A 19,539-nucleotide genomic window follows, 5' to 3' on the forward strand; every position below is an offset into this window, starting at 1 on the left:
GTTTGCATGTTCTCCCCGTGTCTGCATGGGTTTCCTCCGGGTGCTCCGGTTGCCTCCCATAGTTGAAAGATGTGCGGATCAGGTGAATTGGCCATGCTAAATTGCCTCTTAGTGTCCCGGGATGCGTAGGTTATAGGGATTAGCGGGGTAAATATGTGGAATTATGGGGATAGGACCTGGGTGGGATTGTGGTCGGTGCAGACTCGATGGGCCAAATAGCCTCCTTCTGCACTGTAGGGTTTCTATGATTTCTATGATCTGTGAACTATCTAGTTTCTCCTCAAATACAGCTGTACTACTCTCAGCAGGCATTGAGATAGGAAATTTCTTCTAAATCTCCTTGATGACCATTTTGTATTGATTGCTGCTAATCTTACCCTTCCTCGGAATTGGAAATATTCTGTGCTGCTTTATCAAAACCTTTCATAATTTTAAAGATTTAATTTAAGCAATTAGCTAAGGCAGTAAATGCTGGCCTAGCCAGCGATGCCCATACCCTGAGAAAGAATTTTTAAAAATCACCCCTCAGCTCGCATCCTTTCCAATAGGTATATAATTATCTTTGCAAATCTTTTCTTTTCGTGCCCCCTCTAGTGCCTCTATATCCTTTACATAATTCTGGCGACTAGAGTACTACAAAGTGCGATTTAACCAAGGTTTAGTAGTGGTTTAGTACAACATCCCAATTTTTAAATTCTATCCCTTTCGAGATAAATCCAAAGATGTGCGGGTTAGGTTGATTGGCTATGCTAAAAAATTGCCCCTTAGTGTCCTGGAATGCATAGATTAGAGGGATTAGCAGGTAAAATATGTAGGGATATGGGGGTAGGGCCTGGGTGGGATTGTGGTCGGTGCAGACTCGATGGGCCGAATGGCCTCTTTCTGTACTGTAGGGTTTCTATGGTTTCTATAAATGTTGGAGTTTGGTTTGCTTTCCTTATTGTCTTATTGATGCCTAACTACCATGCTAAATTCTCCCTTAGTGTACCTGACAGGCGCCGGAATGTGGCGACTAGGGGATTTTCATTGCGGTGTTAATGTAAGCCTACTTGTGACACTAATAAATAAACTTTAAAAACTTCAGGGATTTGGATATTTGGACTCCCAGATCCCTTTGCACCTCTACCTCATTAGAAGTTTGAATTTTCAGAATGTAATACCGCACATTTATCTGTGTTAACATCCCTTTGCCAATTATATGCCTATTCTGCAAGTTTAATAATGTCTTACGATAATTTGTTACTGTGATCCTCAGTGTTGACGACTGTTCCCAATTTGGTATTGCCCCGATTCAGGAATTGTGCGATTGATTCCGAAATCAAAATCATGAATTCAGTTGTCATCGACAGTGGTGCCAGCACTGACCCTTGATTTGATTTGTCACACGTATTGGTATACAGTGAAAAATGTTGTTCCTTGTGCACTATGCTGACAAGAAACAATACTGTTCACTGTATATTAATACATGTAAGACCCCACTTGCCTCCTTCTGCCAGTCTGGATAGCTACATTTTACTGTTATTCTGCTTTATGTCTCGCAGCCAACTAGTTAGCCATTCTGGTGCTGTCCACTATGCCACCAATCTTGTTGCCATCTGCAAATTTACTAATCAGGCCTCCTAAATTCTCATCCAAATCATTAATAGAAATAACAAATAACAGTGGACCCAGCACTGATCCCTGAGGCACACCGCTGGTCACAAGTCTCCAGTTTGAAAAACAACCTCTACAACCACCCTCTGTCTTCTGTCATCAAGCCAATTTTTGTATCCAATTGGCTACCTCACCCTGGATCCCATGAAATTTAACCTTATGCAACAATATACCATGCAGTATCTTGTCAGAGGCCTTGCTAAAGTCCAGGTAGACAACCTGGTACCTCAGCAAAACCCTTTTGGAAATTGTTGCACCAACTAGATTCCTTCCCATTGTACACTCTCACTGTTACCTCTTCAAAAAATTCAATAGACTTTGTCAAGCCAGACTTTCCATTTAGAAATCCATGCTGATTTATTCATTATTATATTTTTAGTTACAAGATGCTCCTCTATTTCCTACATTAGTGAGCATCCCATAATGGGAGACCCCTCATTGTTAAACTGCGCCCCCTTGTTTTAGATTCCCCAGAAAGGGAAACACCATCCAGCCTGTCAAGCCTCTCTCAGAACCGTATGTCCGGAATGTTATGGCCGTTCATACCAGCGGGATTTTCTCATCCCGCTGCAGTGAATGGAGATTTAACTGGGCGTCAAATTCTCCGACATCGCTGCAGTGGGAGTGCGGTGTGAACAGCAGACAAGATCGCAAACGTTTCCCTAAATGTTTCACTCAGATCACCTCTCATTCTAAGTATAGACCCAACCAGCTCAACCGTTCCTTGTAAGACAACCCATTTATCTCACGATTCAGCCGAGTGAACCTTCTCTGAACTGTTTCCAATACAAGTATATTCGTCCTAACGTTAATAGACCAAAACTTTACACAGTGCTCTCGGTACAGTCTCACCCATGTCCAGCACAATTGTAGCAAGACTTTCCTAATTTTATACTCCATCTTCCATGCAATAAATACCAATATTCTAATTGCCTCCCTAAGTAGTTGTTGTACCTGCAAGTTAACTTTTGTGATTCATGTACAAGGACACCCAGACTCATCTACACTGCAGCATTCTGTAGTCTTGTTCCATATTGATAATAATATACTCGTTTTTTCTTCCCAGCAACATGGACAACATCACATGTTCCCAAATTATACTCCATCTGCCAATTATTTGCCCCCTCACTTAACCAATTATCCTCTTGCAGACTCTTTGTATCACCGCTACCATTTGTGTAGTTTATTATTTCAGTGGAGGTAAGAAACAAACCTTTAGGACTGAGGTGAGGAGAAATTTCTTCACCCAGAGAGTGGTGAATTCACTCCCACAGGAAGTAGGGAGCGGCATGGTGGCACAGTGGTTAGCACTGCTGCTTCACAGCACCACGGACCTGGGTTCAATTCCCGGCTTGGGTCACTGTCTGTGTGGAGTTTGCACATTCTCCCCGTGTCTGCGTTTCCTCCAGGTGCTCCGGTTTCCTCCCACAGTTTAAAGATGTGCGGGTTAGGTGGATTGGCCATGCTAAATTGCCCCGTAATGTTAGGGGGACTAGCAAGGTAAATACATGAAGTTACAGTGGTCGGGATTGTGGTCAGTACAGACGCGATGGGCCAAATGGCCTCCTTCTGCACTGTAGCAATTCTGTGATTATATGAGTGTGGGAGTGGTAGAAAGACTTGGTTGGAAGAAAGAAAATGAGCAAAGGCAAGGTGGAAATATTATTGTAATGACGGGCAGCACGGTAGCACAGTGGTTAGCACTGCTGCTTCACAGCTCCAGGGTCCCGGGTTCGATTCCTGGCTCGGGTCACTGTCTGTGTGGAGTTTGCACATTCTCCTCGTGTCTGCGTGGGTTTCCTCCGGGTGCTCCGGTTTCCTCCCACAGTCCAAAGATGTGTGAGTTAGGTTGATTGGCCAGGTTAAAAATTGCCCCTTAGAGTCCTGAGATGCGTAGATTAGAGGGATTAGCAGGTAAATATGTGGGGGTAGGGCCTGGGTGGGATTGTGGTCGGTGCGGACTCGATGGGCCGAATGGCCTCCTTCTGCACTGTAGGGTTTCTATGATTCTATGACTTCAGCCAGGTTGATGAGGTTGGCTTGCTGGTGTATGTACTACCTAATGAGTCCTCGGGGACAAAGAACAAAGAACAATACAGCACAGGAACAGGCCCTTCGGCCCTCCAAGCCCGCGCCGCTCCCCGGTCCAGGATTGAATCCTGAATCCAGGATCCCCGCCCAATTTTCCAGCCTATCTGCATACCAATATCCTATCCACCGAGCTGTCCCTCACAGCTACGATGCTTTGTTCATTACAACCTATTAACTCACCCCCACCCCCCCATTCCAGACCATGTGATCTCCAGGGAGAGGCGAAAACCCAGAGTGAAAAACCCCAGGGCCAATATGGGGAAAAAAAAAATCTGGGAAATTCCTCTCCGACCCCCTGAGGCGATCGAAACGAGTCCAGGAGATCACAATGGCCCTGATCGGAAAATGCTTCCCAACCCTAGTCATTTCCACTTCCACGAACACCATATGAATTCCCTGCCCCCGAGACAGGTTCCCAACTATCCGCAGTCTCGCTCTGTACTGGCACCAGCAAGATGATCATTGAATGAAGGCTTGAAACGAGAAACAAGGAACAATTAGCCCGCGCCGCTCCCTGGTCCAAACTAGACCACTCTTTTGTATCCCTCCATTCCCACTCCGTTCATATAGCTGTCTAGATAATGTGCTGGATGGCGGAGTAGCGGGCTGCATGAGCCCCCACGTGCTGGCTGAGCGCGCGGGGGTGGCCGTCTGGCACGCGGCCAAAGCCATCCAAGACCTTAGGACGGTCGTGCTCGGCCCCGAGTGCACATGCGGTCTCAAGGCGGCGCAGGTGTGCGGTGGGATCCCGCCTGAGTGTTCCCCTGCTCGGATGAAATTTCACACTGGCCCAAAACATTGACCCCCCCCCCGGGTCAGGTGCCCCACAGCATGAGCCGCCTCATGAAAATGTCCTGCGTGCCTTTTTCCACCGCATGGAGCACATCTCCTGTACGGGCTGCTGCTGCACACCTTCCACGACTGCGTCCTCACCTGTTGCCCGGGTACACCTTGGCGGGCCTTGTTGCTGTCGGGCGGGCGGAGGTCCCCAGTGGAGGTCCCTCGATGGAGGGATCTCCCCCGATTACCTTGGGGACCTGGAGTGGAGAGTGCTGCACGCAGCAGTCCCGCACATCCATAGATCTTTTAGGTTCACGGGCTCCCAAGCTTGCCCTTTGTGGTCCTGTGGAGTCCGTGGACCATGTCTACCTTTTGTGTCTTAGACTGCACACCCTTTTCAGTTTTCTGAAACACCTTTTACTGATGTTTTGTTTGCACTTCAGTCCCACGCTCCTGATCTATCGGCACCTGGTGCGGAGAGGGGCGGGTCAGGATGGCGACCTCCTCGTGATCCTGCTCCTGGGCCTGGCAAGGTGCGCCATCAATAGGTCCAGGCAGCGGGTGATCGACTGGGTCATCCATCCTGACTGTCTGTCCCTCTACCGTGGCTATATTCGCGGCCAGATGTCCCTGGAGAGGGAGCATGCGCTGTCCACGGGCGCAGTTGACGCCATCCACGCCCATTGGGCACCGCAGGGACTGGGGTGTATTATCGACCCCAACAATCGCATTATGATTCAATGTTTTAAGTTTCCTTTCCACTTTGTTTTTTGTTCGGGCTGTTCCCCCTCCTTTTGGAGAGCTGCCCCTTTTACTTTGTCCTTCAGTTAATTTGAGTTAGTTTATTTGTTTGGTATGCAAAAGAAATACCTGATGAGTCTTAATTGATGTTTAAATCTGCTCCCTATTTAAAGCAGGTGTGTCAGACTCCCAGGCTGCATTTAGCAGGAAGCAACTGGAGAGCTGGCTGTGTACAGATGTATGGTGTAAATAAAGTAACTTGGTGACGGGACTTTCGCCTCCATGGAGTTGTACAATTATGTATTTGGCAAGAAAGTGAGACCAGCTAAATAGTTCTTGCAAAGAGGGCCAACATGGGTTTAATGGGCCAAACTGCCTCCTTCTCTGCTGTAACCATTCTATGATTACCATGAAGTAGCAGAATAAGATGGAAATGTTGGAGAGCTTGAATTGCAAACAAACACAGGCACAAAACGCTGTTCTGACACTAAACAATGTTCATTAATAAGCAGCAAGGTCGAAGAGATTAAAATAGCAAATAAAAGTTACGATATGCATGCTATGAAAAGAAGACAATATGCTGCAAGAAGCAAGCCTCTTGGGCCAGATCGTAAGTGTCTGAATTGCACTGTTCTCGTGTTTCGATGTAAACAATCAGAGGCCACAGAGTGGAACACTCGTCGGACTTTCCCTGCCCCCTTTGAGTAATATCTTATTACATTTTTTGGGAAAACACAGGGGTCTGTGAGACAAAAGCACAACAAAGGAATCATGGTGCGCACCACGTATTCAATCATTTAAGTCCCAGGAATCCATCCGCACGCAAGTTTGCAACAGACACAAGCACTGACAATGTAATGAGCATGTGTATAGTTATACCCATCTGCCTGTAATGTACTGCATTCTCTCTCTGCACAGAATTGGCAAAATTAATAGGCATCATGAACCAAAAGACTTGAATCATCACACATTTCAAGAAAGAGTCACAATGTTCAGGATGAAGAGTAGGGCGGGGCAGTGGCTGGTGACTGATAATGGGCTGAATGAAGGCAGGTCCAGAACACTGGGTGCGCCTTCTACATTGTAGAGGATATAGATCACAGCAAATCAGCTACAAAACAGAAGCAAACACAGCAGCACTATGGTACAGAGGAGTCTCTTGCCTCTTTGTACAATAGGATATGGCCAGGCCGCAGCCCAATAAGCAATGGAAATGCACTAGACAATAGAAATCTCAATTATACACCCATCTTTTGTGAATCATAAAATCCCTATAAGCGCAGAAGGAGGCCATTTGGCCCATCGAGTCTGCACCGACTCTCTGACAGAGCACCTTACCCAGGCCCTATCCCTGTAACCCCACATGTTTACCCCACCAATCCCCCTAACCTACAAATCTTGAGACACTAAGGGGCAATTTTGTGTGAACAATCCACCTAACATACACATTTTTGGAGTGTGGGAGGAAACCGGAGCACTCGGAGGAAACCCATGCAGACACAGGGAGAATATACAAACTCCATACAGACTGTCACCCAAGAGTGGAATCGAACCTGGGTCCCTGGCACTGTGAGGCAGCAATGCCACTGTGCCACCGTGCTGCCCACTGCTGCTATAGAATTTCCACCATCGCAGGGTGGGTGTGATACACAATGGTTAGCACTGCTGCCTCACAGCAGCAGAGACCTGGGTTCGATTCCTGGCTTGGGTCACTGTCTGTGCGGAGTTTGCACATTCTCCTCGTGTCTGCGTGGGTTTCCTCTGGGTGCTCCAGTTTCCTCCCACTGTCTAAAAGACATGCTGGTTAGGTGCATTGGCCGTGCTAAATTCTCCCTCAGTGAACCTGAACAGGCACCGGAATGTGGCGACGAGGGGATTTTCACAGTAACTTCATTGCAGTGTTAATGTAAGCCTACTTGTGACAATAATAAATAAACTAAAAAAAAAGCTTTATCTCAACCTGAGACCCGTTACAGACAAACATAAGGAAGGAATGTCAGGGCTTCAGAGTTTCCTGCCACTGTGCTTGGACAAATCAGTGAGCAGAGAACTGAACTTGTTCCCAGTTTTAACCGTCAGCCCCTGCTGCACTTTGTAAATTCACATTTCCATTCACATTTCTGACACAATTTCTAGCACAGGTAAGGTGGTGTCCGTGCTTGTCTCGCCATAGCTGACCTCTAAGCATTCTTTTATTGCAGAGTTTTTGCAGCATCTGACTTTCATACAATTTCTATCAGCTTGTTTTGCGGGTAACTGTGACGAGTGCCGGCGTGTCGTGAATCAAAAATAGAAACTGTTTTGTAATTGATGGTAAATTTTTATTCCAGCGATTGTTGCGTTACGAGTTAAACAATTCCCTCAGGTTAATACAAAGTTTGTACTGAATGTGAGAACCAGATTTTGTTTTTTGTAAAGCTCGGAGTAAACAGAAGCAAACGCAGCAACACCATGGTACAGAGGAGTCACCTGCCTCTTTGTACAATAGGATATGGCAAGGCCACACCCCAATAGCATGCAGGAATGGGAATGCACTGGACAATAGAAATCGCAATAGAAATCTCGGGGGCTGCATGGTGGCACAGTGGTTAGCACTGCTGCTTCACAGCACCAGGGACCAGGGTTTGATACCTGGCTTGGGTCACTGTCTGTGTGGAGTCTGCACGTTCTCCCCGTGTCTGCGTGGGTTTCCTCCGGGTGCTCCGGTTTCCTCCCACATTCTGAAAGACGTGCTAGTTAGGTGCATTGACCCGAACAGGTGCCGTAGTGTGGCGACTAGGGGAATTTCACAATAACTTCATTGCAGTGTAAGCCTTACTTGTGACTAATAAATAAACTTTAAATTTATTTAAACCATTTACCTAATAAATTAAATACAGTTTAACAAATTAACAATGGACTTACACGTTTTCTACTCTGACCCTCTGGTAATCTGACAGAATGGCACCGACAGATACTGCCTCCACTCCCTCCTTTTCCTGTAAAGAAAATCACCAATGGTGAGGTTTGATTGTCATCCAGACTAAAATGACTACAAGTGCCAGAGATAATTCAACGGCAATCTCCAACTGCTCAGTGATTGCGAGTACATGTATTGCTGTTTTGCCCATGTCTCCAGAGCCACGGCACTGTGAATATGTTAAAACTTTCCCACTCAGAACATATTGCTTCCATCTTCTGGCCTCCGCAAATGATTTTGAGACAACTTAAAACGGTTGTCCAGACAACAAGCTGTTTAGTCACAGCTGCCTGAAGACAACTGAGTTTTACAATCATTTGCTCGTCTGCAAAGTTTCGTAAAATAAGTTCAATTATGGGTTCAAACTGTTTTTAAAAAACAAAGTAGACTTTCAAAAGGACAACTGATGCATGCTGGTTCTGATAAATATTATGAAATCCTACAAAAAAAACCAGAGCTTTTAAACCTTAAGTTAACAACTGTGTTAATGGTTTCCTCTCAACACCATGAGATGTGGGAGCAGCAGCAGGCCACTTGGCCCATCAACTCTGCTCCACCATTCAAAGAGATCATGGTCTGATGTGACAATCCTCAACTCCACTTTCCAGCCTTATCCCCAAAACCCTGGATTCCCTTACTGATTAAAAATCTGTCCATCTCAGCCTTGAACATACTTAATGACCCAGCCTCCACACCCTCTGCAGGAAAGAATTACACAGATTCACTACTCTCTGAGAGAAGAAATTCCTCCTCATCTCTGTCTGAAATAAACAACCCCTTACTCTGAGATATGCCCTCCGGTCCTAGACTCCTACAAGGGGGGGCATGGTGGCACAGTGGTTAGCACTGCGGTCTCACAGCGCCAGGGACCCAGGTTCGATTCCCGGACTGGGTCACTGTCTGTGTGGAGTTTGCACGTTCTCCCCGTGTCTGTGTGGGTTTCTTCCAGGTGCTCCGGTTTCCTCCCACAGTCCAAAGATGTGCGGGTTAAGTGGATTGGCCATGCTAAATTGCCATTTAGTGTCAGGGGGACTAGCTAGGGTAAATGCATGGGGTTATAGGGATAGGGCCTGGGTGGGATTGTGGTTGGTGCAGGCTCGATGGGCCGAATCGCCTCCTTCTGCACTGTAGGAGTCTATGATTCTAAGGGGAAACAACCTCTCAGCATCTACCCTGTCAAGCCCCCTGAGAATTCTACATGTCTCAATAAGGTCGCCCCTCATTCTTCTAAACTGCAACGAGTACAGACCTAAGTCTTTTAAGGAACAGTTGATAAGGCTGCAGGACAGGCATGTGCCTGTAAAAAGGAAGGATAGGAAAGGTAGGATTCGAGAGCCGTGGATAACCAGGGAAATTGAGGATCTGATCAAAAAGAAAAGAGAGGCGTACGTTAGGTCCAGGCAACTGAAAACAGATGGAGCTCTGGAGGAATACAGAGAGAGTAGGAAAGAACTCAAATAGGAAGTTAGAAGGGCAAAAAGAGGTCACGAAATGTTCTTGGCAGACAGGATTAAGGAGAATCCTAAGGCATTTTATTCATATGTTAGAAACAAAAGAGTTGTCAGGGAAAAAGTCGGACCTCTCAGGGACAAAGGAGGGGAATTATGCTTAGAACCCAAGGGAATAGGGGAGATCCTAAATGAATACTTTGCATCGGTATTCACAAAGGAGAGGGACTTGTTGACTGGGAGTGTCTCAGAGGGAGGTGTTGACCCGTTAGAGAGAATCTCCATTACAAGAGAGGAAGTGTTAGGTTTTTCAGGTAACATTAAAACTGACAAATCCCCAGGGCCTGATGCCATCTATCCTAGACTGCTCAGGGAGACAAGAGATGTAATTGCTGGACCTCTGACGGAAATCCTTGTCTCTTCATTGGACACAGGTGAGGTCCCTGAGGATTGGAGGAAAGCGAATGTGGTACCGTTATTTAAGAAGGGTAGCAGGGATAAACCGGGTAATTATAGGTTGGTGAGCTTGACGTCCGTGGTAGGGAAGTTGTTGGAGAGGATTCTTAGAGACAGGATGTATGCGCATTTAGAACGGAACAATCTCATTAGTGACAGACAGCATGGTTTTGTGAGAGGGAGGTCGTGCCGTACAAATTTGACGAACTTGTTGGATTTTTATGAAGATGTGACTAGTGCGGTTGACGGAGGGGAACCGATGGATGCGGTGTTTTTGGATTTCCAAAAGGCGTTTGATAAGGTGCCTCACAAAAGGTTGCTGAAGAAGATTGGATCACACGGAGTTGGGGGTAGGGTGTTAGCGTGGAGTGGGGATTGGCTATCCGACAGGAAGCAGAGAGTCGGAATAAATGGGTGCTTTTCTGGTTGGCAGATGGTAACTAGTGGCGTGCCGCAGGGATCGGTACTGGGGCCTCAACTATTTACCATTTATATAGACGATCTGGAGGAGGGGACTGAGTGTAGGGTAACAAAGTTTGCAGACGGCACGAAGATAAGTAGAAAAGTGAATCATGTGGAGGGCGTAGAAGGTCTGCAGAGAGATTTGGACAGGCTGAGTGAGTGGGCGAGGATCTGGCAGATGGAATATAACGTTAACAAATGCGCGGTTATTCACTTTGGAAGAAATAATAGCAAATTGGATTATTATCCAAATGGAAAGAAATTACAACATGCTGTTGTGCAGAGGGACCTGGGGGTCCTTGTGCACGAGACGCAAAAACCCAGTCTGCAGGTGCAACAGGTGATCAAGAAGGCCAATGGGATGTTGGCCTATATCACAAGGGGGATAGAATATAAAAGCAGAGATGTCTTGCTGCATCTGTACAGGGCATTGGTGAGGCCGCAGCTGGAATACTGTGTGCAGTATTGGTCCCCTTATTTGCGGAAGGATATATTGGCCTTGGAGGGAGTGCAGAGAAGGTTCACCAGGTTGATACCAGAGATGAGGGGTGTTGATTATGAGGAGAGACTGAGCAGATTGGGTTTGTATTCGTTGGAATTTAGAAGGCTGAGGGGGGATCTTATAGAGACCTATAAGATAATGAAGGTGCTGGATAGGGTAGAGATGGAGAGATTCTTTCCACTTAGAAAGGAAACTAGAACTAGAGGGCACAGCCTCAAAATAAAGGGGGGTCGGTTTAGGACAGAGTTGAGGAGGAACTTCTTCTCTCAGAGGGTGGTGAATCTCTGGAATTCTCTGCCCACTGAAGTGGTGGAGGCTACCTCGTTGAATATGTTTAAATCACGGACAGATGGATTCCTGATCGGTAAGGGAATTAGGGGTTATAGGGATCAGGCGGGTAAGTGGAACTGATCCACTTCAGATCAGCCATGATCTTATTGAATGGCGGGGCAGGCTCGAGGGGCTAGATGGCCTACTCCTGCTCCTATTTCTTATGTTCTTAAATTTGGTGGCGTCTTTTGAGGAAGTGACAAAAACGGTTGACAAAGGAAGGGCCGTGGATGTCGTCTATATGGATTTCAGTAAGGTATTTGACAAAGTCCCTCATGACAGGTTGGTTAAGAAGGTTAAGGCTCATGGGATACAAGGAGAGGTGGCTAGATGGGTAGAAAACTGGCTTGGCCACAGGAGACAGAGGGTAGCCATCGAAGGGTCTTTTCCCAGCTGGAGGTCTGTGACCAGTGGTGTTCCGCAGGGCTCTGTACTGGGACCTCTGCTATTTGTGATATATTTAAATGATTTGGAAGAAGGTGTAACTGGTGTTATCAGCAAGTTTGTGGATGACACGAAGATGGCTGGACTTGCGGATAGCGATGAACATTGTCGGAAAATACAGCAGGATATAGATAGGCTGGAAAATTGGGCGGAGAAATGGCAGATGGAATTTAATCCAGATAAATGCGAAGTGATGCATTTTGGAAGAACTAATGTAGGGGGGAGTTATACAATAAATGGCAGAGCCATCAAGAGTATAGAAACACAGAGGGACCTAGGTGTGCAAGTCCACAAATCCTTGAAGGTGGCAGCACAGGTGGAGAAGGTGGTGAAGTAGACATATGGTATGCTTGCCTTTATAGGACGGAGTATAAAAGCTGGAGTCTGATGTTGCAGCTGTATAGAACGCTGTTAGGCCACATTTGGAATACTGCGTCCAGTTCTGGTCGCCGCACTACCAGAAGGACGTGGAGGCTTTAGAGAGAGTGCAGAGAAGGTTTACCGGGATGTTGCCTGGTATGGAGGGTCTTAGCTATGAGGAGAGATTGGGTAAACTGGGCTTGTTCTCCCTGGAAAGAGGGAGAATGAGGGGAGACCTAATAGAGGTGTACAAAATCATGAAGGGTATAGATAGGGTGAACAGTGGGAAGCTTTTCCCCAGGTCGGAGGTGACGATCACGAGGGGTCACGGGCTCAAGGTGAGAGGGGCGAAGTATAACTCAGATATCAGAGGGACGTTTTTTCCACAGAGGGTGGTGGGGGCCTGGAATGCGCTGCCAAGTAGGGTGGTAGAGGTGGACACGCTGGCATCATTTAAGATTTACCTGGATAGTCACATGAGCAGCCTGGGAATGGAGGGATACAAACGAATGGTCTCGTTGGACCAATGAGCGGCACAGGCTTGGAGGGCCAAAGGGCCTGTTTCCTGTGCTGTACTGTTCTTTGTTCTAACCTCTCCTCATAAGAAAATCCCTCCATACGCAGGATCAACCGAGTGAACCTTCTCTGGACTATTTCTAGTGCTAGTATATCTATCCTTAGATACGGGGATCAAAACTGTTCATGGTATTCCAGGTGCAATACAATTTATCGCAAGGTTTTCCTCTCTTTATACTCCATTAGTAAACTTACAAGATAATGAACGGCTTAGATAGGATGGACGTAGGGAAGTTGTTTCCATTAACAGGGGAGACTAGGACGCGGGGGCACAGCCTTAGAATAAAAGGGAGTCACTTTAGAACAGAGATGAGGAGAAATTTCTTCAGCCAGAGAGTGGTGGGTCTGTGGAATTCATTGCCACAGAGGGCTGTGGAGGCCGAGACGTTGAGCGTCTTCAAGACAGAAATTGATAAATTCTTGATTTCTCGAGGAATTAAGGGCTATGGGGAGAGAGCGGGTAAATGGAGTTGAAATCAACCATGATTGAATGGTGGAGTGGACTCGATGGGCCGAATGGCCTTACTTCCGCTCCTATAGAACATAGAACATAGAACATTACAGCGCAGAACAGGCCCTTCGGCCCACGATGTTGCACCGACCAGTTAAAAAAAAACTGTGACCCTCCAACCTAAACCAATTTCTTTTCGTCCATGAACCTATCTACGGATCTCTTAAACGCCCCCAAACTAGGCGCATTTACTACTGATGCTGGCAGGGCATTCCAATCCCTCACCACCCTCTGGGTAAAGAACCTACCCCTGACATCGGTTCTATAACTACCCCCCCTCAATTTAAAGCCATGCCCCCTCGTGCTGGATTTCTCCATCAGAGGAAAAAGGCTATCACTATCCACCCTATCTAAACCTCTAATCATCTTATATGTTTCAATAAGATCCCCTCTTAGCCGCCGCCTTTCCAGCGAAAACAATCCCAAATCCCTCAGCCTCTCCTCATAGGATCTCCCCTCCATACCAGGCAACATCCTGGTAAACCTCCTCTGCACCCTCTCCAAAGCCTCCACATCCTTCCTGTAATGTGGGGACCAGAACTGCACACAGTACTCCAAGTGCGGCCGCACCAGAGTTGTGTACAGTTGCAACATAACGCTACGACTCCTAAATTCAATCCCCCTACCAATAAACGCCAAGACACCATATGCCTTCTTAACAACCTTATCTACTTGATTCCCAACTTTCAGGGATCTATGCACACATACACCTAGATCCCTCTGCTCCTCCACACTATTCAAAGTCCTCCCGTTAGCCCTATACTCAACACATCTGTTATTCCTACCAAAGTGAATTACCTCACACTTCTCCGCATTAAACTCCATCCGCCACCTCTCGGCCCAACTTTGCAACCTGTCTAAGTCTTCCTGCAAACTACGACACCCTTCCTCACTGTCTACCACACCACCGACTTTGGTGTCATCAGCAAATTTGCTAATCCACCCAACTATACCCTCATCCAGATCATTAATAAATATTACAAACAGCAGTGGCCCCAAAACAGATCCCTGAGGTACACCACTTGTAACCGCACTCCATGATGAATATTTACTATCAACCACCACCCTCTGTTTCCTATCCGCTAGCCAATTCCTGATCCAATTTCCTAGATCACCCCCAATCCCATACATCTGCATTTTCTGCAGAAGCCTACCATGGTGAACCTTATCAAACGCCTTACTAAAATCCATATATACCACGTCCACTGCCTTGCCCCCATCCACCTCCTTGGTCACTTTCTCAAAAAACTCAATAAGGTTAGTAAGGCACGACCTACCTGCCACAAAACCATGCTGACTATCACCTATCAATTCATTACTCTCCAAATAACTATAAATCCTATCCCTTATAATTTTTTCCAACATCTTGCCGACAACAGAAGTGAGACTCACCGGTCTATAATTCCCGCGGAAGTCTCTGTTCCCCTTCTTAAACAATGGGACAACATTCGCTAACCTCCAATCTTCTGGTACTATACCAGAGGCCAACGACGACCTGAAGATCAGAGCCAGAGGCTCTGCAATCACTTCTCTTGCCTCCCAGAGAATCCTTGGATAAATCCCATCCGGACCAGGGGATTTATCTATTTTCAGACCCTCCAGAATATCCTGCACATCCTCCTTATCAACTGTAATACTGTCTATTCTACTCCCTTGCAACCCAGTGTCCTCCTCAGCTATATTCATGTCCCCTTGCGTGAACACCGAAGAGAAATATTGGTTCAATGCTTCACCAATCTCCTCCGGTTCCACACATAACTTCCCTCTGCCATCTATAACTGGCCCTAAACTTGCCCTAACCAACCTTCTGTTCTTGACATACCTATAGAACGCCTTAGGATTCTCTTTAACCCTATCCGCCAAAGTCTTCTCATGTCCCCTTTTAGCCCTTCTAAGCTCGCTCTTCAACTCCCTCTTAGCCAATCTAAAGCTTTCTAGTGCACTACCCGAGTGCTCACGTCTCATCCGAACATAAGCCTCCTTTTTCTTTTTAACCAACAAAGAAACTTTTTTGGTGCACCACGGTTCCCTAGCCCTACCAATTCCTCCTTGCCTGACAGGGACATACCTATCACAGACTCGCAGTAGCTGCTCCTTGAAAAAACTCCACATGTCGGACGTTCCCAGTCCCTGTAATCTCCTAGTCCAACCTATGTTTCCTAATTCTCTCCTAATAGCCTCATAATTACCCTTCCCCCAGCTAAAACCACTGGCCCGAGGTTCATGCCTATCCCTTTCCATCACTAAGGTGAACGTAACCGAATTGTGGTCACTATCACCAAAATGCACACCAACTTCCAAGTCTAGCACCTGGTCTGGCTCATTTCCCAGCACCAGATCCAATATAGCCTCACCTCTAGTTGGCCTGTCTACATACTGAGTCAAAAAACCTTCCTGCACGCTTTGAACAAAAACTGACCCCTCTAACGAGCTAGAGCTATAACAATTCCAGTCAATATTAGTCAAGTTAAAATCCCCCATAACAATTGCCCTATTACTTTCACTCCTAAGCAGGATTGACTCCGCAATCCTTTCCTCAACCTCTCTAGAACTTTTAGGAGGTCTATAAAAGACTCCCAACAGGGTGACCTCTCCTCTCCTATTTCTAATCTCCGCCCATACTACCTCAACAGATAAGTCCTCATCAAACCTCCTCTCTGACACTGTGATACAATCTCTGACCAATAATGCTACCCCTCCCCCTCTTCTACCTCCTTCCCTACTTCGACTAAAACATTTGAACCCCGGGACCTGCAGCATCCATTCCTGCCCCTGCTCTATCCATGTCTCTGAAATAGCCACAACATCGAAGTCCCAGGTACTGATCCACGCTGCAAGTTCACCCACTTTATTGCGAATACTCCTGGCATTGAAGTATACACATTTCAAACCCTGCTCCACCCCACCTCTGCAATGCCGTGCATTGCAGTCCCCATCCATGCATCCCTCACTTTCAGCCCCACTACTCAGGATCCCTCCCCCCCCCCGAATCAGTTTAAACCTCCCTGCATGGCCTTAGCAAATTTACCCCCCAGGATATTGGTCCCCTTCTGATTAAGGTGTAGACCATCCTTCTCATAGAGGTCACACCTTCCCCAGTACGAGCCCCAATTGCTTAAGTACCTGAACCCCTCCCTCCTGCACCATCCCCTCAGCCATGAATTCAAACCTTCCCTCTCCCTATGTCTTATGGTCTTATGGTCTAATGGAAGGGGGGGGGGTGGGGGGGGGAGTAAAATAAAATGTCCACTCGCCTGCAGACCCTTAGGCACATTGAGGCCCTTACCTGGTCAATTACAACCACTTAAAGACCTCAATCTGCCTTCCACCACCACTGCCATAATACATTGAGCAATGGAAGGGGGGGGCAAGAGTGACAAGGTCACTTTTTCACTAAGACTGATGGAAGGGGAGGGGCCTTCATCCTTTGGTGGGGTCAGGGTGCCCTGTGCGCATTGGGGGCACCCTCTCCACATTGGGCACCCCCCTAAGATCATACCAATCAGAGTCCTCTCAGCAATGAATCAGCACCGTCTTCTTATGCAGTATAAATCCCTTTGAGATGGGCGGCACGGTGGCACAGTGGTTAGCACTGCTGCCTCACAGCGCCAGGGACCCGGGTTCAATTCCGGCCTTGACTCACTGTCTGTGTGGAGTTTGCACGTTCTCCCCATGTCTGCGTGGGTTTCCTCCTACACTCCAAAGATGTGCGAGTTTAGGTTAATTGGCCGTGCTAAATTGACTCTAGCGTCAGGGGGATTAGCAGGGTAATATGTGGAGTTACGGGAATAGGGCCTGGGTGGGATTGTGGTCGGTGCAGACTCGATGGGCCGACTGGCCTCCTTCTGCACTGTAGGGATTCTACGATTTGGGATTCTTGTGAAACTGATGAGTGCAAGATGAAAAGTTTTGACAGAATGTCTCTTTTTTCAGCGGTTAATCATAATGGGGACAATTTTCAGCACTTGATAAATACAAACGTATAATTATTCTTTCAGAGCTAGATCAGTTGTTCATCAGCATTTATTATTCCGATTGATGTTAAAAATGCAGTTACATCGAATTGAACAAGGCCTTTGTTGACGTTTCTTTCAGCAATACGAGAGGGGGAAACGGGAAGTTCTCACTGCGTCAACTGATTTCAATAATTCTGGCTCTGGGAAGGGTCCGTATCGCAGAAATGGGACATTGCAGTGAATGATGGTCTGTAACGTCAGCATTCTCCTGCTGATCCACTCTGGACGCACCGACAGTCCCCCATCAAATACTCTTCCAAACTCCGGGTCATTATTCCACAGGGTAGCCATGATGTGGAGATGCCGGCGTTGGACTGGGATGGGCACAGTAAGAAGTCCAACAGGTCTATTTGGAATCATGAGCTTTTGGAGCGCCGCTCCTTCCTCAGGTGAGTAACAACTTAACAAATGCAGCTTAACAGAAAGATAAAACTTGACTCACCTGATGAAGGAGCAGTGCTCCGAAAGCTTGTGATTCCAAATAAATCTGTTGGACTTTAACCTGGTGTCATGAGACTTCTTATTATTCCACAGGCCTGTGCTGAGACATTCCATTTCTCCAAAATTAAAAACAACCACTATCTGAGACCTGAACCTTTACTTTGCTACAACTTAAATGCCAACTTTGGTCCCAGGTTCAACCCAACTTAACAAAAAGATAAAACTGTATCTTTACTGTGTCTCCTGTAACTTGAAAATCATCCTGGGCTCAGGCTTAGTTGTTCTGTTCATAAAGTGAGGTTATTTATCCTGAGGTGAACCTGTAAACTTCCATCCTTGAAGCAACAATTGAAGTTTTTGGACAGATGCAATTGCCGGTGAAATTTCCTCTATGGAGGCATGGCTAACAGTGCAGGAACCTGTTCCACACAGACAGTGACCCAAGCCGGGAATTGAACCCGGGTCCCTGGCACTGCGAAACAGCAGTGCTAACCACTTGTGCTGCCATGCAGTATTAACGTAAGGCTACTTGTCACACTAATAAATAAACTTAAACTGGAGTCACATGTTGGCCAGACCGGGTAAGGACGGCAGATTTCCTTCCCTAAAGGACATTAGTGAACCAGATGGGTTTTTCCGATAATCGGCAATGGTTCCATGGTCATCAGTAGATTCTGGGTGTGTTAATAGAGTGTTAATGTAAGCCTACTTGCGACACTAATAAATAAATAATGTGGTAGCTTACAGCAATACGATCAACAAACTGGGACGATGCGACTGTAAATTCCATTTGCCAACTCTCTACATTTGTGAAGCAGCTGAGTTTATGAGGCAAAGCTAACTGTCAGAATGTGATTTCCAGGAATGTTCAATGCGGCAGCGCTGAAAGGCCAACATTAAAGCGATTCTCCAACAAACAGCACAGAATTATTTCTGGTATTTGAGAAATACTTTCTTGTATAATTGAAGCTTAATCCACACTTACTTTGAAGTTGAAACTTGCTTTCAAATTCCTTAAATGCTCACAAACATCAGCTAAGCGGTGGAGTAATGCAAAATCAGATTCTGTCACTGATGATAATTAGATGTAAATTTCTCTCACTGAATATGGTAATTTTCTCAAAACACAATGAAGCCAATCTCAGTGCAGCTACAAAATTAATTCCTCTGCTACAAAACCTTTCGTCAGTAGCATTCCAGTCTTCAGGACAGTAAGTGGCAATTGTAAACCCCACTTCAGGACTTCAGCACATCATCTGTGCTGAAACCTCACAGCAACTGTATTGCCAGAGGTGCTGGGTTTTGGATACATCTCTGAACTTCATCACTAAGGTCCAAGTGGAGATAGGGAACAGTAATTGAATCACTTCTCGGCCTTTTGGCTAAGATCAAGCGTCAGATCAAGCCCAAGATGGGATACAACGCCTTTTCGTGTCAGCTTGGATCTTGTTTGTCTCTCTTGTGGGGACTATGATTTTTCTTTTATTTATTATTTATTCATTCGTGGGATGTAGGCGTCGCTGGCTGACCAGCGTTTATTGCCCATCCCTAGTTACCCTTGGAGGGCAGTTGAAAGTCAACCACATTGCTGTGGCTCTGGAATCACATGTAGGCCAGACTGGGTAAGGACAGCAGATTTCCTTCCCTATTGGACATCAGTGAATTGGATTCCATTTGAAATTGGTTTTTGGGGCAAGCAAGCAATGGGTTTGGGTTTGGGGTTGGGGTTGGGTTTGGGTTTGGGGTTGGGGTTGGGTTTGGGTTTGGGG

At 46.5% G+C, this 19,539-nt stretch overlaps 1 protein-coding gene across 2 annotated transcripts in view; it reads right to left on the bottom strand.

The window, feature by feature from the left end:
- Positions 1 to 19,539, bottom strand: part of dph6 (diphthamine biosynthesis 6) — a 251,929-nt gene that overhangs the window by 163,892 nt on the left and 68,498 nt on the right. For both annotated transcript variants that reach the window (XR_013499972.1, XM_078233271.1), the window contains exon 4: positions 8,170 to 8,243. Coding sequence is in view for 1 of the 2 variants with exons in the window: in XM_078233271.1 (XP_078089397.1) it covers positions 8,170 to 8,243 (74 nt within the window). In the remaining variant the exon portion in view is untranslated. The remainder of the gene's footprint in view (positions 1 to 8,169; positions 8,244 to 19,539) is intronic.

The sequence above is a fragment of the Mustelus asterias genome, chromosome 18 (genome assembly GCF_964213995.1).
Source record: "Mustelus asterias chromosome 18, sMusAst1.hap1.1, whole genome shotgun sequence".
Lineage (NCBI taxonomy): Eukaryota > Metazoa > Chordata > Chondrichthyes > Carcharhiniformes > Triakidae > Mustelus > Mustelus asterias.